The sequence below is a fragment of the Microtus oregoni genome, unplaced genomic scaffold, assembly GCF_018167655.1.
Source record: "Microtus oregoni isolate MIOR12 unplaced genomic scaffold, Mior012 000009F_ref0000495, whole genome shotgun sequence".
Classification (NCBI taxonomy): Eukaryota; Metazoa; Chordata; class Mammalia; order Rodentia; family Cricetidae; genus Microtus; species Microtus oregoni.
In genome coordinates this window covers 13,328,766-13,353,756 of record NW_024543068.1, presented here as the reverse complement: position 1 = coordinate 13,353,756, position 24,991 = coordinate 13,328,766, and the positions used below count along the sequence as shown (strand labels likewise).

The 24,991-nt window shown below is 44.1% G+C and overlaps 2 protein-coding genes across 5 annotated transcripts in view; one reads left to right on the top strand and one right to left on the bottom strand.

Moving 5' to 3' along the window:
• LOC121452182 (dynein light chain 1, axonemal) overlaps window positions 1-18,500 on the top strand; it is a 46,682-nt gene extending 28,182 nt beyond the window's left edge. For all 4 annotated transcript variants that reach the window (XM_041658045.1, XM_041658046.1, XM_041658047.1 and 1 more), the window contains 4 exons: window positions 3,828-3,883; window positions 8,272-8,398; window positions 10,436-10,576; window positions 13,805-18,500. In XM_041658045.1, coding sequence (XP_041513979.1) covers window positions 3,828-3,883; window positions 8,272-8,398; window positions 10,436-10,576; window positions 13,805-13,845 — 365 coding nt within the window. In that variant the 3' untranslated portion in view covers window positions 13,846-18,500. The remainder of the gene's footprint in view (window positions 1-3,827; window positions 3,884-8,271; window positions 8,399-10,435; window positions 10,577-13,804) is intronic.
• A 1,997-nt stretch (window positions 18,501-20,497) lies between these two features.
• Pnma1 (PNMA family member 1) lies at window positions 20,498-23,600 on the bottom strand. Its single transcript, XM_041657894.1, has one exon. The coding sequence runs from the start codon at window positions 22,877-22,879 to the stop codon at window positions 21,818-21,820; it is 1,062 nt and encodes a 353-aa protein (XP_041513828.1). The 5' UTR covers window positions 22,880-23,600; the 3' UTR covers window positions 20,498-21,817.
• Window positions 23,601-24,991: the final 1,391 nt, after the last annotated feature.

Here is a 24,991-nt window from a genome sequence, read left to right as displayed (position 1 = left end):
ATAACCATGTCTTGAGTTTGGTTATCCTAAAAGAATGAGAGATAGCGTGAGATCTGAATATTTTTAAGTCCCTTTAAAACTTTTATGGAGTTGAAGTTGAGGTGACTGGGACAGCCAGATTTTCTGTTCTCTTTTGTTGTGGTAGTGTTCAGATTTGGCTTGTCTATGTTTTGAACTTGCTGTATTTAGATTTTAAGTCCCCACTGTCCCATGCCCTCTATGCTCTGCCCTCCCTGCGTCTGCTTCTTACTTCTCAGTTAGTTTCCAACGACAGAAGTGTATTCTCTACAGTTTTAGAAGCTGCAAATATGAGCAAAAAATCAAGCCTCCCTCTGAGTCTTTTCGGAAGACTCTTTCTCCTGCTCCTTCCGTTTTGTGGTGGCTGCCACATCCATTGGCTTCTGACTGCATGATGCCAACTTCTGCTTTTGAGGTCAAAGTAGCTCCTGTTCTTTCTGTGCTAAGTCCCTGCCTCTCTCCCTTCAGGACATGTGAACACTTGGCACACCAGATAGGAAGGATGATCCCCTGTCTGAAGATCTTTCCTTTCTTTTTTTTTTTTTCTTTTTTTTGGGTGGGGGGTGAGTTGAGACAGGGTTTCTCTGTAGCTTTGGAGCCTGTCCTGGAACTAGCTCTTGTAGTCCAGGCTGGCCTCAAGCTCACAGAGATCCACCTTCCTCTGCCTCCCGAGTGCTGGGATAGAAGGTATGCGCCGCCACCCTGCTTCCTTTCTTTTTCCTTATTTGTTGTTGTTTTCCAAGACAGAGTTTTCCTATGTATCCCTGTCTTAGACAGAATGTAGATCAAACTGGCCTTGAACTCACAGAGATCTGCCTATCTCTGCCTTTGGGTGCTGGCTCTATCACAAGATCTTTAGACCCTTCTACAAAGGATTTTTATTCCATACAAAGGCACAGTCACAGGCTCCAAGGATTAGCATGTAGGTATCTTTGGGGGAGCTATTACTTAGTCTGTGGCACTGCCTGCCCCACCAAGCCCTGCTCCAAGTCCACCATTGAGCCCTGTTTCCTGTCTTCTGTGAAGGTCCTCTCAGATGACTGCTGCTTCCCATTGCCAGGAGCAGACCCCTTCTGTAGAGCCTCATTAGCTCCCCCTTAAGTCTTGCAGGGAAAAATACCTTTGAACTTATTTTTCTTTTCTATAAATATACAAATCAAATGTACACACATAAACTGGGATAGTTTGGAAAACAGCATATGCCCTGTAGTAGAAGTTCTAGTGTGAATTTTAAAATGTGGAGTCTTTCTTTAATGTCAGTCCTAACACACTGAGTTTGTACACCTATGTATGTTTTGGTCAGAGGCCAACATTGGATATCATTCTTCAAAAGCCATCTTCCTTTTACTGGCCTGGGGCTGGCCAAGTAGGCTAGGCTAGCCAGCCAGCCCCAGGGGTCTGCCGGTCTTCGCCTCACTGGACCTGGGGCTACAAGTGCACAACACACCAGCTGTGCTTCATGGGTTTTTGGAGTCAGGTTCAGGTCTTCATGCTAGCACTTAAATACCCACCCAGCCCATAACACACTACACTGATTTCATGACCTACGAAAGGCCTTTGATTCTTGTAACAGCATCCACAGTGATCTTTTCTGTCTATCTGTTCTTAACTGTCCTCACTGACACCAGAGTTCTCGTGCTGATAATACCATTCTCCCAGATCAGAAACCTTTTAATCATTCATCTTTGCCTAATAGAAATTTAATGCCTAATGTTCGCGGTCAGAGTCATCCAAAATCCTGTACTGCCCTAGTCATTCTCAGACATAAACATACCATGCTTTTGTTGGTTGGTTGGTTTTCTTTGTTTGATTTTTTGCTTGTTTGTTCTTATTGTTTGAGACAGGGTCTAACTATGTAGCCCTGGCTAGCCTAGAATTCGTTGTGTAGACCCATCTGGTCTCAAACTCATAGAGATCCACCTGCCTCTGCTTCCAGGGTGCTGGGATTAAAAGTGTGCACCACCATGCCTGGCTGTACCATTCTTTTTTTTTTTTTTTTTTTTTTTTTGGTTTTTCGAGACAGGGTTTCTCTGTGGTTTTGGAGCCTGTCCTGGAACTAGCTCTTGTAGACCAGGCTGGCCTGGCCTCGAACTCACAGCGATCCGCCTGCCTCTGCCTCCCGAGTGCTGGGATTAAAGGCGTGCGCCACCACCGCCCGGCTTGTACCATTCTTTTTTGTGCATTTGCTTAGACAGTGCTTCTCATTGAGTACAGGCTCGTCATCTCCCAAGAGAAACCCTGTAAGAAATTAAGGTCAGGATTAAGAATGCCACATTTAAATGGCCCCTCTTCTCTAGGACTTCCCAGAACTCCACCATCATGATCATAAATTGAGAATGTTTATAATAATTTACCTTAGATTTTAATAACATTCACCTACTAATACAGTTAAAGGTCAAGTGAGTCAATATATATAAAGTATAGAATTGTATATGGTACATCTACAATGAAGGCTAAAGCTATGTGTGGTAGTATGCAATAGAATTTGAGCTATTTGGGAAGCTGTGGAAAGAGCTTTGAGTTTGAGGACAGCATGAGCAACCTTTGCAGGACCTTTTCCCAAGAATAGAACCTTTTTTAAAGGGGGAAAGACTGAAGGCATAGTGGTGCATAATGTATAATCTTAGTACTTGGGAGGCTCAGGCAGAATGATTACTACAAGTTCAAGGCCAGCCTAGGCTACATAATGAATTCTAGGCCAGCCTGGGCTACAGAATGAACCCTTGTTTCAAAATGGGAGGAGTCTGGTGATAAACTTCAATGGTGAAATGCTGGCCTGACATACATAAAGCCCTAGGTTCAGTCTCCAGCACTAAAAACAAAACAAAGCAACCGAGTAAAGATTAGCAATGGCTATAGCTGGGAACATGTGTTCTTTGGAGCTCTCAAGAGGAATCATTGCAGCCTGGAAGCTTTCCTATCTTCATATCGGTCAGACTCCTTACCCCATGGTGAATGCCAAGAGAAACTATAGCAAGGAGGAATTTTTGTGGCTAATGGGTTCAGAATTTCAGTCAGGCTCATCTAGATTGTTGCTTTGGGCCTGAGGCAAGGTGGACACCGAGGCAGGATGTCACTGCAGAGGAAAGTTGGTTATGCTTCCCAAAAGAGAAAGAGAAAGGGGCCAGGAACAAGGCATATCTTCCCAGGGCATACCCACATTGGCCCGCTTCTTCCCCTTGGTTCCCACTTCCTATTTCCTGCCACTTCCTGTTAATGCCATGTATTATGAGTCGATCATTGAATTAATCTATTAATAAGATCAAAGCCACCATGCCCCAGTCAGTTCCCCAAAGTTCCACCTCTGAACACTGTTGATGTGGAACCAAGCCTTTAACACATGAGCCTTTTAGGGGGATGTCTCATATCCTAGCCTTAGTGTCCATCCCAGTCCACTCTGCACCCCTGTTCTTCACTTCCATTGAATGTGCAGGGGATGTGTTAGCTACTACTAGACTTGTGTCTAAGATGGCGCCTGGTTCCCATTTCTGCTGAGTCATTAACAATTTAGGCTATTTTGGGTTTTTTGTCTGTAACTGAAGTAACCTGCACAACTATGGAGGTGAGAGGAACTGCTTGTGGGGTCCACTCCAGTGTGGGTCCTGAGCAGTGACCTCAAGTCATCAAACTTGGCAGCAAGCATCCACTAAGCCATCTTGCCAGCTCCATTACCTATTTGGTAGTAGAGCCTTTGTAACTCACTGTGTAGAGGTATTAATTCTGTACCATTTCTTAGGGCGTTGTTCTACTAGACTAAGGACAGTTGCATGTATATTTCTCACAAACAAAATGCCTTTTTTCCACAACAGAAAACTTGAGGATTTTGTCCTTAGGAAGAAACAACATAAAGAACCTCAATGGACTGGTAGGTTATTGTTTTACTTTTTAAAAAGTATATATTTTTTTCTTATAAAATAATGGTTTTCTATTGCAGAACCTTTACAGTTATAAAACCAAATAGGACAAGTACCAACAAACCACTGACAGTTTGAAACTGCTCGCGTTGGCTTGGCTGCTTGAGGAGTTTGTAAAGTGGAATTGTACTGTGCATGCTGCTTTGTATCTTTATTTTATTCATTTATTTTTACATTATATTTATTGTGTGTGTGTGTGTGTTTATGCTTGTGCCATGGCATGAATGTGAATGTCGGAAGACAACTTGAGGGGATCAAGTCCTTCCACATCTGGGTCCTGGGAATTTAACTCAGGTCATCAGACGGGGAAGAAATGTTTGTGCCCTGAGCTGTCTCACTAGCTCTGTGTCTCCTTTTAAAATTTAATATACAGATTTTTTTCATGTAATCCACTAAGTGAATCCATTGGCATGTTTCCTGAAGGCCTACATTTGTTTGTACGCGTGTTCACCATGGCATGCTATGGAGGTCAGAGGAGATTGTTTGGGACTCAGGTCTCTTCTATCATGTGGGCTTTGGGATTAAACTCAGGTTATCAGGCTTGGCAGTAAACCCTTTCACCCTTTTTCCTGCTGAGTCATCTCACTGGCCATATGTGTGTGTGTACAAAGTTATACATGGCAAAGTCAGAGTGCAACTTGCAAGTCACTTCTTTCTTCCGCCATGTGGGTCCCAGGGATTGAACTCAGGTCCTCAGCAAATGTTGTTGCTGGATGAACCATCTCTAGGTAGATGAATACTGCTCTGGTGAAGCAAAGTTTCTTCTTAAACATGAAGCTTGAATCTGGATTTAGCTAGACTAGAAAGAAGCCAGCAAGACTCCAGATCCTTCTGTCTCTGTGCCCTCAGATCTGGACATTTGCAGGGATGCCTGGCTTTGTTCGTAGGTATTTAAAAGGAGACACAGAGCTAGTGAGACAGCTCAGGGCACAAACTGCTTCTCAGGTGGGGGTCCTGGTTACAGAACAAACACTTTTAACTGTTTTTAACCTTTCTAACCCTGTGAATACCTGCTTTAAGCAGGGACTGGTCTAAACACTAGATACATGACAGAATTAAAATCTTTTTTGAGCCAGATGAGATGGCACACACCTTTAATCCCAATACTTGGGAAGCTGAGGCAGGTGGATCTCTGAGATCAAGGCCAGCCTAGTCTACAGAATGAGTTCTAGGACAACCAGGGCTACACGGAGAAGCACTGTCTTGAAAAACCAGAAAAAGGGCTGGAGAGATGGCTCAGCGGTTAAGAGCACTGACTGCTCACAAGCACCTGTAATGAGATCTCGTGCCCTCTTCTGGCTTGCAAGCATACATGCAGAAAGAACACTATACATAATAAATCAATCTTTAAAAAAAAGAAATGAAAAAGAAAAGAAAAAAGAAAAACCAGAAAAAAAAATAAAACAGCCTTTGCTCTCATTGAACTCACCTTATGGTCCTGAGAAAAATACTAAAGGATAACTGTGCGTCAGGTGTTAATGAATGCAGTGAGGCAAACTGAGACAAGACCTCTGTAACCTAGGTTGGCTTTGAACTTACAGCAGTCCTCCTGCCTCAGCCTCCTGAATGCTAGGAATACAGACATGAGGCATCACACCTATCTACAGTGTTCAGAAATTTATACCAGAGCCCAGGAGGTGGCTTAGTGAGTGAAGGATCCAAGTCTGGACCCCAGCTTGTGAAGAAGCCAGACGCAGGACGCACTTGTAGTCTGAGAGCTCTGCAATAGAGGCAGGAAGATTCTGAGGATTCACTCGCCAGCCTAGCTTAATGGTGTTTCAAAAAATTAGGCGGAGACTAATAGACACTCAACTTGACCTCTGGCCTCTGCACACATACACGCAAGTGCACATAAACCAAATGCATAAAGTTCACTGTCTAATCCATCTAGAGTTTATTTTTATGTGTATCTAAGGATCAGATAGTATTTCCTTCTGTTTCTCTAAATGACTAGCCATTTACAGAAACGTCTCTTTGGGGGCTGGAGAGATGGCTCAGTGGTTAAGAGCATTGCCTGCTCTTCCAAAGGTCCTGAGTTCAATTCTCGGCAACCACATGGTGGCTCACAACCATCTGTAATGACGTCTGATGTCCTCTTCTGGCCTGCAGACATACACACAGACAGAATATTGTAAACATAATAATAAATAAATATTTTTAAAAAAAAAGACCTGCTACATTTCTTGAGCAGTATTCCTGGGAGTTTATAGTTTTCATTGCTGCAGTGAATGGTGCGACTTTTCTTCCATAAGTCATGGTAATGAGGTAACCGGCTGTTTGTTTCAGGTGGGGCTGTAACTCAGTGGTAGAGCACTAACCTGCCCATGTAAGGCTCAGTGCAAGCCCCAGAGCCGCCTGGTGGGGGCGGGACTATTTGTTTTGTATCCTGAGTAGTAAGTCATAAACAATCCTCAGTATTTAGAAATCATGCATTCTAAAGTCTTATAAGCAACATTATATTATCTGAATTCTTTATACTAATCAAACAGTAACGATCTGTCACTGTGTGGTCCAAAATCAAAGTCTTAACGACAGCCAATAAAGCTCTGACATACTCTCACAAGGGGAGACCCTTAGTTGTTCTGTTTCAGTACTCACAAGGGGATACTGAGGATCGAACCCGGAGCATGATGCATGCTCAGCCACGTCCCACCCTGGCTACAACTCAGCTGGGCCTAAGTCTTCTCAGTATTTAATGTGTGGTTTCTGCTACCTCATCACCCTTAATGGAGACACGAGAAAGACAGGAGTCCAAGGCAGTAAAATTGTATAGATTGAAATATAAGTTATCTGAAGACTAATTCTTTTGCTCTAAAAGTTTTGTGTGATATTGTAGTTAGATCCTTTGGGAGATGTCTTGGGAGATGTCAGAACATTAGTTTAGAAAACTTAGTTAAGTCCCAATTTCCTGATATAGGAGTGCCAAGATAGAGTGGTTAAAAATATTCCTGTACTTTTTAGTTGGGAAGTTAAAACTGAGATGAGATATGGGGGTTGAGATGGTAGAGTTAGCACTGGCTACCCTGTTCTCACCTTTCCTCCCTGGTTGACCATTATGGAAAATGCATTAAGGGTCTTACTCTGTCCATAGTCTTTTAAGGGACAATTACACAGAGTTCGACCTGGGCCCACCAGACATTACCATGTGAGTGCATGTAAACTGTAAGAGGCAAGGGAGACACAGCAGAAACAGAGTGAGTCCTGCCTAGTACTTTGTTTTAAAGGAAAAGATCATTGCATTTGTCTAATGTCTACTGAAATCTTTGTGCAACATTTAAAAGGCAGTATAATATAACTTTTATTCTGTAATAGAAAGACTAAGTGTTTAAAATTGAATTTCAGCCGGGCGGTGGTGGCACACGCCTTTAATCCCAGCTCTCGGGAGGCAGAGGCAGGTGGATCTCTGTGAGTTCAAGACCAGCCTGGTCTACAAGAGCTAGTTCCAGGACAGGCTCCAAAACCACAGAGAAACCCTGTCTCGAAAAACCAAAATAAATAAATAAATAAATAAAATTGAATTTCATATATCAAAATAAGATGAGGTTGAAGAGACAGCTCAGATGGTAAAATATTTGCTCCACAAGCATAAGAAGGTTGTATTTGACCCTCAGAACCCACTTAAAAAGAGTAACTAAATATGATTGTAATCCCAGAGATGGGGGCACAGAGATGGGATCCCTGAGGCTTGCTGGCCAGCCAGCCCAGTCAAATCGGTGATCCCCAGGCCAATGAGAGACCTTGTCTCAAAGAACAAGGTAGGCAGCTCCTCGGGAATGATGTCCGTGCACACAGTGATGATGGGTAGATAGGGTAGCAATAGCAAAATGCTCATGCTATGTTCTGGATCTGTGAGCTCATAGAATGTAAAATTCTCTTAATGTTTTAATAATTAATCTTGGGAAAAGTCTGAATTTTAGAGCAAGTTCTGGGACTTAATGTAAATGAGATCTGAGATAGTGCCTTATATAATACAGAAACTAAATTGGTTTGTCTACTTTTAAGTTTTCTTAGGATCAAATATTATAGCCTGTAAGAAAGTAATTTGAAACTACTATTCAGTAAACATGACGGAATCGTGCCGTTACTTCTCCTTTTGGTGATTTCAGTAGCTATTCTTGAATGTTCGTGAAGCAATCGGAGAACAGAGTTCAGAGCCACTTAATAGGTAGGGAATGTTCTGTTTCGTCCCCTTCGTGAACTGGAACTTCCAGAGTGTCAGCTCTTCAGCAAGTGGGCAGACAACTCTCAGATCTCTTTAGAAGCCATTCCATATGTTTGTAAGGAAAGAGGCACAATGGGGTAAAAAATGAGAATGTCAATCAGATGCTGTCTTTTCCAGGAAGCAGTAGGAGACACGTTAGAAGAACTGTGGATCTCCTACAATTTCATTGAGAAGCTGAAAGGGATCCATGTGATGAAGAAACTGAAGATTCTCTACATGTCTAATAACCTGGTAAAAGACTGGGGTAAGCTGAGAGCAGCTCTTGCTAGTCTCCTGCGTCCTGCCCAGCTCATAGAAAACAGTCAGCAGAGCTGGGCTTGCGTGTGATGTACCCCACACGTGGGATGCCGAGGCAGGACAGAGCTTGAGGTTAGTGAGACTTACCTCACAGCACCCAATTAAGGGAAAATACATAAAACAGGAACCTTTTTTTTGTAAAGATTTTTTTTATTATGTATAGTGTTCTTCCTGCATGTATGCCTGCATGCCAGAAGAGGGCACCAGACCTCATTACAGATGGTTGTGAGCCACGTGTGGTTGCTGGGAATTGAACTCAGGACCTCTGGAAGAGCAACCAGTGCTTTTAATCTCTGAGCCATCTCTCCAACCCCAAGAACTTTTATTTTTCTTTTTTTTTATTTTTTTTTCTTTTATTTTTTTTTTTTTTTTTTTTTTTTTTTTTTTTTTTTTGGTTTTTTCGAGACAAGGTTTCTCTGTGGTTTTTGGAGCCTGTCCTGGAACTAGCTCTGTAGACCAGGCTGGTCTCGAACTCACAGAAATCCGCCTGCCTCTGCCTCCCGAGTGCTGGGATTACAGGCGTGCGCCACCACCGCCCAGCTTATTTTTTTTGTTTTTATATTGATTCTTTATTACTGAGAGTCTTGCATGCATACAATTTAAGGTGATCATATTCACCACCATTTGTCCACCCAACTCTTGTTTATCGCCCCCACACACACCCTACTCTGAGGTTTGTGTCTCCTTTTGCTACAGATTTATCTGAGTTTGGGGCAACAAAACAGAAGGGTGTCTGTCAAATGTCTGCAAGAACTTTTATTTTTAAATGCAGAGAAAAACAGCTTTGGGAATAACTCTAGGAATTCCCCAATTTTAAATATAAGAAGTATATGGAAATGTATATTTAGCTATTTACTTAGGCCTAGGAAAATGGCTTCGTGTCTCACAAACATGAGGACCTGAGTTCAGATCCCCAGGACCCATGTAAAAGCTGGGAATAGACAATGGGCATCTGTAATCCAAGTGGTGGTGGGGAGGTGGAGACAGAATCCTAGGCTTGTGAACAGTCCGGCAAGCTGGGTCAGTGAGCCCATGTTCAGTGAGAGGCCCTGCCTCAAAAAATAAGGTAAAGAGGATTTGAGGAAGACACCGAAATACCAACCTCAGTCTCCACATCCATGCACATGTACATGCGAGTGCGCACACACACACATGTGCACACACACACACACACTGACTTTATGGTTGCATAGGTCCTGGCCATGAAAAAAGTGTATTATCCAAAGCTAAAGAAAGTCATTTAGCCGGGCTGTGGTGGCGCACGCCTGTAATCCCAGCACTCGGGAGGCAGAGGCAGGCGGATCTCTGTGAGTTCGAGACCAGCCTGGTCTACAAGAGCTAGTTCCAGGACAGGCTCCAAAACCACAGAGAAACCCTGTCTCGAAAAAAACAAAAAAAAAAAAACAAAAAAAAAAAAAGAAAGTCATTTAAATTTAATAAACGTGAAAGACTGATTTGCTGCCTACGTGGCTTTGCCTCTTTTCGTATGTTATTCTTTCAGCATGTTCTAATGCCATGCTGTATACAACATGAACTATGCCAGATGCTTGAAAAACATGTGGGATGTGGACATTATTCCAGCTGCTCGGTTCACAGCTGAGAGGGAAGAGAGGAAGATAATATTTCTAAACTGTTGTAGGTTCTGTAATAGGGATTTGAATGAGTTGCTCAAGAACTCAGAGACAAAGGCAGGCTGACGCATCCTCCACGGATGCAGTACCTCTGAAGTTAATTTACTGTTATTTTCAACACTGACCTTCTCTGTTTATCTCATCATTAGAAAGGTAGAAGAGATAGTTCCTCATTCCCTCCCCATAATATCCTCATATGATGACTTTATATAATAAAGTTTCCCATATTCTTCAAAATCTTAAACCACAGTCCCGCATGGTCACAAATGGAGTCTGTGATTGAATTCTGTCTCCAAAACTGTATGAGTATGACCCCAGTTTATCAACGTGGACGGTGTTCTGTGTACTTGCAGCTGAATTCGTGAAACTGGCAGAACTGCCATGCCTGGAAGACCTGGTGTTCGTAGGCAATCCGCTGGAGGAGAAGCATTCTGCAGAGGGCAACTGGATCGATGAAGCAACCAAGAGGGTGCCGAAGCTGAAAAAGCTGGATGGTGAGTGGCTCGGGCTCTCTGAGAAGTGTTTCCTGGGTGTAAAACCTGAAATTCTGGAGGGAATTATGAGAAAGAGCAAAACTGGAGAAAAGGAAGGTTGTCTCTCATTGTTAAGGCCATTTCTGTTCTGTGATTTGATCATCCAGTTTTAGGCCAAGTACAATGAGAAATCCCTAGGAACTTTAGACTGGTACAAGGACCACCCTGGGCTTAAATCCTGTAAGAAACTAGGCTTATTCCCAAGTTCTAAGACCGTTATTTTGTGGGATAGTTGGGCATAAATGACAAATAGTTGCCCTTCACAATTTAACCAGAATTATATTGTTCCCCTTACTTTCTCCCCTGTGACTTTAGTTTCCCAATCCCTGAGATCCATGTTATGTCAGTAGATATCCCTAACCAACTGGGCCAAGTCCCAGCTCGAAAATTATGCTTGCTAATGAAGTTTATCAAGCCTTGTTCATTTGTAATAGAAAAGCTAGAGACAATAATACCATTAGTAATCATATTAAAGGGTATATCATAGTGTTGTTTTTTTTTTTGTTGTTGTTGTTGGGGGGGTTTTTTTTGTTTTTTTTTTTTTTTTTGGTTTTTCGAAGCTGGGTTTCTCTGTGGCTTTGGAGCCTGTCCTGGAACTAGCTCTGTAGACCAGGCTGGTCTCGAACTCACAGAGATCCGCCTGCCTCTGCCTCCCAAGTGCTGGGATTAAAGGCATGCGCCACCATCGCCCAGCTATCATAGTGTTGTTATGAGGATTAAGAGAAATAATCTGTTAAATATTGTCCTTAGCACAAAATATTAATTAATACATTGTAATTATCTTGAAATATTTAAATAATCCAGAAAGTCAAGCATATAAAAAAAATCTCAGTATAAATTTATTTTGGCTTTGAACTCCACCTTCCAATTTAATTCAGCTGGGCTATCAAGAAACTTAGTATGACATTCATTTTTGTTTTTTGGGTTTTTGTTTGCCTTTTGAGACAGGGTCTTACTATATAGTCTAGGCAGGTCTAGAACTCCTGATGTAGTCCAGGCTGACCCAAACTCACAAGTTCTGGGATTAAAGGTACCACAATCAGCTATAGTTAAGACATTATTAATATCTCTCTGGATGATGCCATCATTATAGAGCAGGTCATGAGGAAAAGTTGGTTGTAGGTCAGCAGTCCCCAACAAGTATAACAGAAGCATCAATTGTCCCCATTCCCGAAACTCCTGTCATGCTGTCCACCTGCGTTGTGGAAGTGGCCTTCCTGTTTGCTTGGTTGGTTTTTGTTTTTGAATGAGGTCTATGATGACCACAGGATTCTCTCCTCAGATAAAGCACAGGCATTCATTCCCTCCCAGTAGTGTTAAAAACCAGGGCCAGGGGTCCCCTGTTCTAGAACTTCTCTCCTGCCATCCTCGGGAAGTACCTTCCTAATTTGGGAGGCCTCTTCACGCTCCTTCCCACTAACAGATTCTTCTCAGCCTTCTGACATTTTTCAGAGACAAAGCAAGTCTGTGGTCTCTTTCTGCTTTCATTTCTATTCCTAAAACAATCCTGCACATAACTGACAAGCCTGACTGACTGAATGGGAGAAAGGAAGCACCCAGTGCTGGTGACGTGACTGCTGCGCCGTCCCAAAAGCGCATTTCCATGTTGTCCTCATCAGTGTGCTCACACTGACGGTTGCACAAAATAAAGGGCCACCCTTGCTTCACCCTGCTCCACTCCCGCATCCTGGGCTGTGACTCTGTTGAAATAGGAGCAGCGGGGCTGTGTCCCCGGCACCTGGCCGCCCGCACGGCTAGCTTTACCCAAAATAATTACATGGAAACTGTATTCTTTTAAACACTGTCTGACCCATTAGTTTCAGTTTCTTATTGGCTAGCTCTTACATATCGATCTAACCCATTTCTATTAATCTGTGTAGCCCACGAGCTGGCTTACCAGGAATGATCCTAACCTGCGTCTGTCTGGAGTGGGAGAATCATGGCGACTCTCTGACTCAGCTTCTTTCTCCCAGCCTTCTGTTCTGTTTACTCTACCCACCTATGTTTTAACCTATGAGGGCCAAGCAGTTTCTTTATTGCTTAACCAATGAAATCAACAGATTGATATATGACAAAAATAATTTCCTGGTTTGGGTCACCACAACATGAGGAACTGTATTAAAGGCTCGCAGCGCTAGGAAGGTTGAGAACCACTGCACTAGAGGAACCCTGCAGAATCTCTGAGGAGAGTAAGAAGATGTATGTAGTTAAAAAAATATGCACAGGTTATTCTCATATGTCTCCCTAAGGAAGAGAAGTGTTCTCTGTTCTTGTGATGGGAATTAGAGCCCCCACAAGGCCCTCAAATATCTGCTTTCTGTACCCAAAACAAGAAACAACTTAATTAGGGTATAATTAGCACAATTAACTTGACATATTCAAAGTATAGAGTTTGATAAGTTTCAACATGTATAATCATCGCCATTGTCAAAAAAAACAAACATGGACTGGTGTGATGCCTCAGTTGGTCACGTGCTCGCCTTACAAATATAAAGCAAGTATAAATCCTTACCTAAGGACTTGCATTTGATCCCCAAACCCGTGTGAAAAAGCTAGGTGCTTGTAGCATAAGCTTGTGGTTCCAGTACTCCAGGCTAATGAAGGATCCTCTCTCTCTTTTTCACACACACACACACACACACACACACACACACACACACACACAGAGGGCGGGGGATGGAAAGACTGGAAAGGTAGCTCAGTGGTTAAGAGAACTTGCTTAATCATGACAGCTGGGTTCAGATCCAGGCACCCATGTTAGCTAGGCATCCCACAAACACATATAACTCCAGTTCTGAGAGGTGTGACACTTCTGGTCTCCAGAACACTATACTCATGCTCACAAACCCACAGGGTCTATGTTAGATTAGGGGTTCTGTTTCATTCTTTTATTTTTTGAGACAGAATTTTGCCATGTAAAAATAAAAAGATTCGGTAAATAGCCAGACATGATGGCGCCTGCCTTTAATCCCAGCACTCAGGGAGGCAGAGGCAGGCCGATCTTTGAGTTCAAGGCCAGCTTAGTCTAGAGAGTACCAGCACATCCAAGGTTAGAAAGAGAGAGAGACAGAGAGAGAAAGGGCCTGGTCTATATAGCAAGTTCCAGAACAGCCAAGACTGCATAGAGAATCCTGTCTCAAAAAACAGAAAAGAAAGAGACAAGAAATAATATTTTCTTTCTCATTTTAGGTACTCCAGTAATTAAGCAGGAAGAGGAAGATGAAAACTAAGGCCGTATTTTACACTTTGTGTTAATTTATTTAAACGTTATGAGAACAATAGATATGTTTTGTATAATTGTCTATTTTAAAGATTATGTGAGAGCAGAGTTCTGAAGATAAAACACATCTCTCACTCCCATCCTAAAACCCTGTTCAGTGTTTCCCCTCAGACCAGCAGCGCCTGCTTCGGTGCAGCCCACCTTCGGAAACTGCAAATCCCCGGCTGTGTCCAGTTATGGACCACACCACCTGTCCCCTAAAATGTACATGCCAGTCGTTTCAACAGCAAAGGGACCTCTTATCTGTTCTCAGTTGCTTAGTATCGGGGTGGGGGAAGCATTTTAAAGGTATACTTTCAAGTCTGTAAAGGTTCATGTCCTTATAACTCCAAAGCACAAAAGCATCTATCTCCCCACGGGCTTGGAAGGCAGCACGCTGATGGGAAGTGTTCCTATTAGAACACAGCTGGACCTAGAACCAAGGGTCCAGTGTCTAATGGGAAACACTGGTGAGAAAAGGAAGACTGACTGGCTTGGAGTCTCCTTAGCTCCTGTTATATTTACTTATTGTTTTTCCAAAACTGTGTGCACTGTCAACTGGAATTTAGGTTGTGGTCCATGGATGCCCACTGGAATCATGTACAACCAGACACCCCTGACCCCCATCAGTGACTAATGCAGCTGGCATGATCACCCCTTTGATAGTCATGTGACCACATCAGCTCTTGTGGACCTTGCCTTATGCAGATTTTAAGACATAATTTCTCATCTGTTTAAAGCAGTAGTCAATAGTTCTAATTACCTACCATTGAGATTGGTAAAAACTTTTCCCTAATAAGTTATCCCAGTGCCCTTTGCTTTATGGCTATAAGGGTACAAACTTAAAGACTGAATTTGGTAGCTCTAAATAAATGAAATAGTTTTTCAAAATATATTTTTGAGATGATCTAAGTTAAGCAGCTTGAAGTGTATCATGTAAGTGGTATAGAGGGAAGAGAGATGTTGTGGGATGGATCCCAGGCAAATGGCAATGTCTGGAGATGTCTCCTGTGGATCCCTGGAGGTGTCCTAGCCTCCAGTCTGCAAAGCAATAGTTAGCTGTGGAGATTATCATTTCTCATGTAAGAAAAATATCCTGAAAATGTAAAAGGTCATCAACACCAGACGAAGTCTTCAGTGGGCAGTGATAAAGCATTGACTGCAGAAAAGAAGTCAGGACCCCCTACCAAATTGTGCCTAAAGTCTCAAAAGAGGCTCCCAATTCCTGTTCCCGTCTCCACGTGATTCTCCTTATTTTAATGATCGCATTAGTCTTGATTTGAGAAATTTAATAGCTATCATTTCAATAAGAATGACTTTAGTCCTCCAAGAGTCAAACTGATCAAAAGGGACCACTGCTTTGACAATCATCAAGAACGCCTCGTCCTGGGCTGGAGACAGCTGAGGCTGAGACCGCTTGCTCAGGACCTGAGTTTGCTCCCCGGCACCCTATGGAGGTCACAGCTGCCTGCATCTCCAGGGGATCTGACACTGTTTTGGCCTCCTGGGGTACCAGACACACAAGTTACACAGACATACATGGAGACATACTCATGAAACAATACATTTTTCAAAAGAACACCTAGTCTAATACCTTATATACTTCTTTGAAGTTGTTCTGATGGGAAGAAACTACCCTGCCAGGCTTAACCATTCAAAACCATTGACATTGCTATTGTGAGCCACAGGGTGAGACTTCATTCTCCTTGGTGATGCCAAAGGCCCACAGCTGAGAGGGACACTGTTGTTACTGTAGTTTGCACTGTTTCTGTGCATGGGAGTGAGCATGGGAAGTGAATGGCTTCTGTGAAATGACTTACAGTATATGGGGTTTTTTTTCTCAAATTCTGTAATTGGGAACGCCCCTCCCCCATTTCTTAATGTCTTTTAATCAGGGGTGGTTCTCAGAGATATGTAAGGTGCTCCTCTGTCCATTTCACACAAGCATCATTTTCGGCTCTTATCCACAAATATTGGAAAGATCTTGATGCATCTCTGTTTCTGGAATTAAAGCCAAATGCACTCAATTAGGAAGTAGAATGAAAGGCTGGATATATGAAAACATTAAGGATATCCTGTCAGATTATTTCTTAAGCCATCTTTTCTGCTAAAACTGTAGTGGATATAGGATGCTCTTGGCTTATGCCATTCAGATTGGAGACTGGAGCACCTTGGAGTAGATGCTGTCTGCATTCACGTGAACTTCTGCTGGTCTTAGAGTGGGAGAATGCTAAAATCAGCCCAGTATTTTAATTTTTCACAGTCGGTATGATGTTGGTAGATCAGCATTCTGCTTTCTGGGTTTCTTAATTCTGAGCTATGGCCATATTATCTAGCCAGGCCTTGGGAGGCTCTTGTGCTCTCTGCTCACTGCACCAGAGGTCTCCGTATCCCTGCTGTTTGCATTTTGGACTGTGTAACTCACTGTTGTGGGCTATTCAGCCACAGCCCTGTCTCCTATACCCTAGATGCCAGTAGCTCCTCATCTCCAGTTATGACAACAAAAGATGCCTCCAAACATTGCACGCTATGCCCTGGAGCAGGGGAGAGCACCAAATTCTCCCCTAGGTAAGAACCAGTGTTTGTTGTCCCAGCATGCCTCTGTCTGTTGGCCACTTTAGCTCTGTAGTGGGCCCACCAGAGTTATGGTGAGAAGGTAGCATCTTTACCACGGTGGCTGGAGATGGTCGGTAGTGGTGCCCCTTGTGTAGTGCCCAGTTTCATGTTCCACACAGTCCTAGAAACTCGGCTGGGATGCTCCAACCTCTGTGTGAAGGATTTCAGCTTCAGTTACGTGATGAGCGGGGGTGCTCATCTTAGGACGGTGACTGATGACTTAGCCTGTTTCTCTTACCGAAAACAAAATCCAACTTTATATTTTGTTTTGTCTCTAGAGCTTAATATTTGGAATATACTTTAGAAAATGTATCATCATGCACAGTTTTTTTGTAGACTGTCTTTTAATCTAGAAAGCATGTGTTTAATTGCTCATGCAGGGAAATTAGCCGGGGCAGACTTCTGGTGCAACTGTGGGCACAAGGATGCCGTCCCTAACTGATCAGTAACTCGGCATGCTTCCCAGAGCTGCCCTGCGTGCAGCCCTAGCTCTGCAGTGGAAATAGGTGTTGTAGGCGTTTCTTCTGATACCTTTGCCAGTGGTCTGAAAGCAAAATAAGGAACAATAAGACCTAAATCTGTCATTGGCTGAGAACTGGGGACATGGAAACAAGATTGGAATCTTTTATCCAAGTTTTCCTTAAGGTTAGCCCAGAAAGTTTGGATGTCATCATTCACTTTGAAAAGTGGGTGGGGGGAGTGTCGTGAGCAGCCATGGTCTCTGGCTGAACTTGTAGTTCACAGAGGCTGTGAACGGTGAAGCCGTGGTAAAGGAAGAAAACCAGATTGCAAGCCTTCCCCACAGTCAGCCTCGGACACACTCTCTCTGTGTGAGCCAATGATCTGAGAGTAAGGAGCTGGGTCGGAGCTGTTTGCAACAGCTGACTTGTCCATGTTCCTTTATCTATACCTAGTGTGGCTTACTCACCCATCCCATGAAAGTAGAAAAGGGGAAATTTTAAAACCTAAGGTTACATTGAGAAACGCTAAACTTTTAGAATTCCGTGTTTATGTATCTATCCCTGCCTTTATTCATCATGAGTAGTAAGAAAGGAAACCGAAAAGGAAAAACTAGACTTCTAGCCTGATATAAGTTGGTTCACTTGACATGTGGAGAAATTGTAATCATATTCTCATTAATTTCCCATATTGGGCAGATTAGAGAGACAACCAAATTATGATCTAACAAATTTAGCAAGGAGGTAGAGAAAATAAACTATTTTTCTAGTAGATTTGCACTTTAAAATTGTGAGTGTGGTTGATGGTGAAACTACTTCCAGAGGGGAGGTGGGTGCAAGCCAGCTGCACACAGGTGGGCCAGACTCAGAGACTCCAGCCCTTGCCACTCCGCTGATATTGCTGTCTGTCTTCAGGTCCAAGGTCATCCCTCTGGGAGGTGCAAAATAGCATTCCTATTCAGAATAGAAACTGTGGGTATTTCCTTTCCACATCTAAGTTTCTTTTTTTCTTTTGGTTTTTCGAGGCAGAGTTTCCCTGGCTGTCCTGGAACTCACTCTGAGGACCAGGCTGCCCTTGAACTCATATCTGCCTACCTCTGCCAGTGCTGGAGTTAAAGGCTTGTGCCACCATGCCCAGCCCCTATCTAGATTTTAAAAATTCATGTTGGTGTTGACTACATTACATGGGTAGGAGTTTAGCTTCTGGATCACTGGGAGACCCTGTGGGAAGAGAGCACTGCGATGCTGCCACCCAGTGGGACCACTCCTGTCAAAGGCCTGTGAGTGGAGAGCAGAAGACAACACACAGTCCAGCTGCTTCTCCCAGGTGCCTGTAATGGCCAGGAGCATCATTCTAGAACCATGTTCATTCTGAAGAAGATTTGAATATCTGTACTGCTTTGGTAATAGTCTTTTCTACACAGGACTTTTGTAGCATGACTTTATGACTAAACTTTGTGTGTTAAATTATTTAGTAATATTGAGTTTCTGAATGTTATTTTGTGAAACTTGTTTTAAAATAGTAATAAATCATGTTATTTTATAAAAAAAAGTCCTTTGGTTATTGTGTTTGAGTTAACAGAGTGACTCCCATGTTATCTGATTAACATGTGACAGGGTCAGGGAGGAGAGAGAGATGTTGGGGGAGGAAAGAAAAGGGAGAGAGAAAGCAATGGGGTGGGGTGAGGAGACATTTAACTCGCTTTTGTTTGTTTTTTGAAACAAGATCTGTGTGCAGTAGTCCTGTGTCTTAGAATATGTATACTCACTATATAGACCAGGCTGATCTCAAACTCAGGTCTGCCTACCTACCAAGTGTTAGGATTAAAGGTGTGCAACACCCGGCTGAGCTAATTTGCTTTCTCACTTCCTACCAGTAAACACATCCTTTCCCGACTTTAACTCTCCACCAATACATGTCCACTGAAGAGTACTTCCAGGAACGGCAAGTCCCTCCTACACTTGGCCATCCCTAGAGAAGGAGAGCCCAGAGGCCCCTGAGAATCGGGGAAAGCCAGCAGTATCGGTGGTATCATACACTTCGCCAGAATATAATCTGTGCCATCCGCCAAAACAACAGAACTTCCCTGCAGTCTCTTCTATCCCACAGCTCTTTGAATATACCTTTCTGAAAAAAAGCAGAATTTAAAAATTCCTGAACTTATAATGAAAAAACCTCAAATCAGGTCATGGTTACTTTGAATTCACTGATTTTTTCCTAGCTCAATGGTGTGGTGACTGAGGCAGGAATTCAAGGATAGCCTATGCTCCAGACAAAGCTCAGCTCAGAAAGACTGGGGAGGGGGTGTGAGATGAGCGTCTGTGATCCTGACATTGCTTTATGTGTTATATTAACCGTGGATGTATGCTCATGTGGGCATGCACAGATGTTATATATGGTCACATAGTAAAACTACCTTTCCTCATAGGATGTAATCAGTTCTTCAACTATAAAAAGAAAGTATAGGCTAAGCATGGTGGAACAAGCCTATGATCCCAGCACTGAAAAGGATGAGGCAGGAGATTCTAAGTTCAAAGTCAGCCTCAGCTATAGAGCAAGTTGTAGGACAGCTTGCTTCCTCTATTCAATGTAAAACTATTTTTTTTTTTTTTTTGGTTTTTCGAGACAGGGTTTCTCTGTGGCTTTGGAGCCTGTCCTGGAACTAGCTCTGTAGACCAGGCTGGTCTCGAACTCACAGAGATCCGCCTACCTCTGCCTCCCGAGTGCTGGGATTAAAGGCGTGCGCCACCATCGCCCGGCTGTAAAACTATTTTTATAATAAATGGATGGGGCTGTGGTGCAGCGTAGAGTGCTTGACCAGCACACCAGATCTTAGATTCAGTCCTTGCTGCTGAACAAAACGATGTAGCGACCATTGATTGAGGTTCCGTTGGCAGGATGAGGTGGGCTGGTGAGAGGGCACAGCCTTTACCACCAAGACTGCCAACCTGAGTTTGATCCCTCAGGTCTACATGGTGGAGGGAACTGACTCCTGCATGTTGTCCTACGTCCTCCACATGTAAGTGCCCACCCACAAAATGTGTACTCTGTCCCTATGTGAGCCCAAGGACGCTGACAACACGAGGTATGCAGAATCCATGTTTGTTTTTAAGAATGTATATCTAAGTGTAGGAGTTGGGAGTGTGGTTGGTTAGCACGCGGTAGCAACGTGTGTGCACGTATAAAGTTTAATAGAATCTTATGTTGAGGACCCACATGGTAGGGGATAATGGACCTCCACATGCATACCATGGCATGCACAGCCACATACATACACACACTATATTTTTTTAAATCCCCATTCTCTGCTTGAGTTATCCCCGCAGAGCCTCAGGGACAGTCATGTGATTTACAGTGTTACACCAGCTCCACTCCTAAACCCTAAGAGAAAGTGTGGCCGCACTTCCAGATTTATGCCGCTCAGGATCTCTAGAGTCAAGTAAAGATGGTTTTAAGCCGGTCGTTCCCTTTACTCATCCTGGCATACAATGACCGCCGTGAAGCAAACCCTCATGTTGCACATGCGTGACTTTGCCGTATTTCTTTATTGAAACAAAGCCTTAACGTTAAGTCACAATGTGTAAAAGGCTGCTAGAAACCTAAGCCCCATTTCAAATTCTGTCAAATTTCATAGAAATATATTTTTACCTCTTCAACCATCATCACATGCCTTGAGGAAGTCATGTGAAACTGAGCCCCCTAAAAGGTACTGCAAAGGCTGGATGTGACGGCCCCGGGAGGAGGAGGCAGGGAGACCACAAGTTCAAGACTGCCTGTGCTGCAACGTGAGCCTCTATCTAAAGGAAATAGTTGGGTGTGGTCCTCATACCTGTGACCTGTGACCATGGCACTGCCAGGGGGTGGGTGGGTGGGGGATATGGACAGGAGGCTGTTACAAGTTTGAGGCCAGCCTGGGCTACAGAGTGAATTCCAAGCCAGTTCCAGCTACACAGTGGGACTGTGAAAAAGAAAACAACCAAGGAAGGGGCAACACAAGAATGTGTAGACAATGTTGCAATTTAAGCTCATAGCAAGGGGGTTAAATTTTTTTTTGACATGAGCAAAAATCTTTGTAATAGAAAAATGTACAGAGCTGAATTACACTGAAAAATTTTATACATGTCAGGAAAAACAAGATGAGAATTTTCAAATTTTTATTTGTATACATCTATTTAAACTTCAAATTTAGAACACTTAGCATCAACATGACCAATAACTAAATGACAACTATTTCAAGTGGGGGGAACGTAGCTAGCTTGTTTATGGAGCTTCCCCCTATGACCTCTGTCGCTATTTTACACCATGAAAAGTTGACTGTGCGGCTCCATAAAAGCGCATTTTTCCAACACGCCATTTTCAGTCCTAGAACACTGAGCAGGAAAACTGATTCTGATGCTGAGCCGAGAGAAATTAGAAATGTGAATTTTCAAGATGAGTAGCATCATCCAGTAGGCTCACATTCCTTCCAGCTATATAAATTAGGAACAATGTACAGTAAAACTATCCACAATATTAGTAACAAATAGAACAGTTTGTGCCCTACAGCCTGTGAGGCAGGCTTGTACTAAGCGTCTGAACTTGCAATTTCCCAAGCATCTTGACAGGAAGTGTCGCAGCTTCACTTTCTTCACAGCTGTCAAAGCTGTCACCAGGAGGGCTCCTGTCAAGCATCTGACCCACCTCTAGCATTAGTTACAGCTCCTGCCAATCACACAGTTCTGTGACTGTGAGGCGAATATGCAGGTCCGACTCCTCTGGCCCATCCCTCAGAAAACAAAACAAAAACAGGGGCTTAGGTCTATACTATGGGAGGCAAGCTTGTAAAACCGCACAGGGATAACAAAAAGCAGCCAGGCCAATCCAGGGACTCAGAAATGCCCCTCCAGGCCTAGCTGCAAGAGGGCCGCCTCAGCCTCCTCCTCCTCCTCTTTGGCTTCCTCCTCTCGAATCTGCACCAGCAACTGGTAGAGGTTGGGTGCTGGTCGGTTGCCAGCCCTGGTCAGCCACAACTGCCTTCGGATAGCCCCACTGTGGTTGGCCCCAGCGATGACCTGCTCCAGGCGAGCCTGGTTCACGTTATCTTTATCAATGGCCCCCTTTTCCACTACCTTCTGCAGCAGAGGCTCCAGGCGAAGGACGTAAGACGACAACTTTTCTCCTGGGTTCTGGTAAGTGTTCAGAAATCTGACCTGTGTATCTCTAGAGGTCTCCACGCTCCCAAATACCTGCTCCAGAGCCTTCAGGCATTCTGCGGTGGTTATGGCAGGGTTGTTGGTCTTGAGGATGCGAATGACATCAGCAGCTGGGCCTCTCAAACTCTCCATCAACCGCCGTCTCTTTTCCATATCAGACACCTGCCATTCTTCTATGACCTCCTTAGAGTGCTCCAGCCAGGCATCAAAGGTCTCCTCGCCAGGCCCGGGAATGTCCCTCCCAGAGAACAGCGTCAGCTTCTTATACCATACAGACTCAACAAGAGGTTGAATAACATGATCCAAAATATAGTTGAGCATCTCTGCTGGCATTTCTGGGCCTGGAGCGGGAGCAGGGTTCTGAAACCCAAGCACACGAGCAACATCTTGCACAGCCCACCCTTCCCTAGCTAGGAAGAGGCGCAACCTTTCCAAAAACTCAGCATCGGAAGTGGGGGGCTTAAAGAGCACTTTCCAGAGCCCCCCTTTCCCTGGCAGCTCTCTAGGGATCAGGGAGTAATCCACTGCTCCGGTGAGCTCTAACAAGGCTGCTTTCGCATTTTCTTCCCTCCAGAACATTCTCCCCAGTACTCGATAGGGCACCTGGGGCATAGCAGCGTGGAGGGTCTCTTCGATTTCAGCCTCATCGCAGTTCACAGGGATCCCCCAGACCAGCAGAGCTCGCTGTGCGTTCACGTCCATTCCCCTGCACCAGTCTTCCAATAGTGCCATAGCCATTTCTACTAAAGGTGCCAGTTCTACAAACACCGCTTGGACCGGCTCACGGTGCTATAGGACCTAGAACAATACAACATAACATGCCTCCCTTCCCCGGGCAGGCCTGGAGGCGACAAGCTTCAAGCAACCACGATTACCAAATGACACCAGAGTCCCGTCTTGTCCCTTCTGGATCCCAAAATGAGCGCTGCCAGCTTCGGGGGTCGCTCCGCCGGTCGCCCTCTCTGGTCCGAGCAGGCGTGGGCTGGCTGCAGCTGTGCGTGGCGTCACCGCGTGGAGGAGAGAAACAAGGCTGGTGGAAGGCGAAGGTGGTGGGCTCCGAGCGGTAGCCGGCTGGGTGCGGTCGCGGGGCGTGGCAGTTCCTCCCGCCGCTCTCGGGCCGGACGGTGGTAGGCACGGGCATAGGGACGCCCGAGGCGGTGACTTGGAAGACGCGGTACTTAGGTCCAGCGGCTGCAGCGGCTGGGAAATATCTGGGACCGAGGCCGCAGGAGGCACGGAAGCCGGGAGGCCAGCTGGACACAGCTCTGCTCAGCTTCTACAGCAGCGCGCTCCCGCAAGGGCCGCCGCGCAGCTGCAGTGCAGGGCGGGACCGGCCCGCGCGCCAGTGTCGCCGTGGCAACCGTGTCCATGACGACGCGAGATGCGCGGGCTCCAGAGGATCTGGCGGTTGCTATGGTACCAAGGGGTTTGAGGCGTCTATTCTGTGATGGCGCATTTCTTCCCCCGCCCCCTGTATTTCCTAGATTCTTTCTTAACAATAAATATTGTTAAGCATCTTTTTGTTTTGTTTTTTTTTCGAGACAGGGTAAGCATATTTTTGTTGTTGTTGTGTTTAAATCTAATCTTGCTGTGAATTTAAGTTGGCGTTATTGATATGCATCCACCATGACGGACTTGTTTCAAGATGCTCATCCTGTCTGTGCCTATGGAGACATCCGGCGCTCTGACTTCTGTGTACCATCCGATCACACTCTGCCGAGGCTCTGCTCTTCCCCATGAAAGCAGGAGGGAGAATGCCATCTATAGGCTCCTGTGAGAGACTATGCATTCTTGTCTAAATTTTGTATATAAAAAAAACCAAAACCGTTACTACTTCTTTGTAGCCAGGCAAACTGCAAACATTTTCTTTCCCTGGCCTTATGGAGTATATATGATAACAAAATAAAATTGCTTAAGCCACAGAAACAGTGGGGTAAATTCCCTTGTCAATCCCAACTGGTGAAAACACCCCATAAGAATATAGCATTCAACAATGAATTTTTTAAAACCTTATTTAATAAAAGGTCTTAAGATACAGAACATTCAAAAGTAAATAAGTTACATAGGTACATTACAATCACATCAGCAAGATTCTCTTTAGTGTATTAATTTTTTTATAAAAAGCACACAAAAAATAAAATTTTCAGTCTGGTCTATCACAACTGTACAGCAAAAGAGGTAATATTTATATATATGTACACTATTTAATATGTAACAGTCTTTTTTAAAAAGAGTGCCACAGGCAACAAACACACGAAAGGCAGTGTCTGATCATTTTGTTTCAAAATAAAAGGAATATACTTATTATATGCTATTAAAATATTTGTACAGTAATTACAGTCTATCAAGGCTGTCCTGGGCTCTGTCCTCTCCAACAAGGCCTTTGACTTAAGAGACAAATGAGGAAAAGTTCCAACAGCTGCAATTTTTTTTTTTTGAGGCAACAAAACACAGCCAAATGTGGGTTAGAAACAACTGTTTTATAAAAATATGCATACTTCCCGTAAAACCTAAGGAGTCAGGCTTTGCCAGGCTAGTAATAAATAAACCAGAAAAGAGAGGCCCAATAAAAACATTTAAACAGCTGAGGCTTGAACGTGTTGTATTCCTCCTTCATCTTTAACAACTGGCACGTGAGAAGAAAGAGGTCAGGTCACTGAGGCAGTTAAATAAAGGCAATCCCTTTAGACACGAGCAGCACAGGACCAGGGTCGGAGGTGGGGGCAAGAGGGTAGGTACCTTAGCTTGGGGGGGGGGGCTGAAGGCGTGGAGGACAGTAGTTAACAGCACTGTTCCCTCGGATGGGCAAAGAGACCCCAGAAACGATCCAGATCGCAGGCACTATGTCAG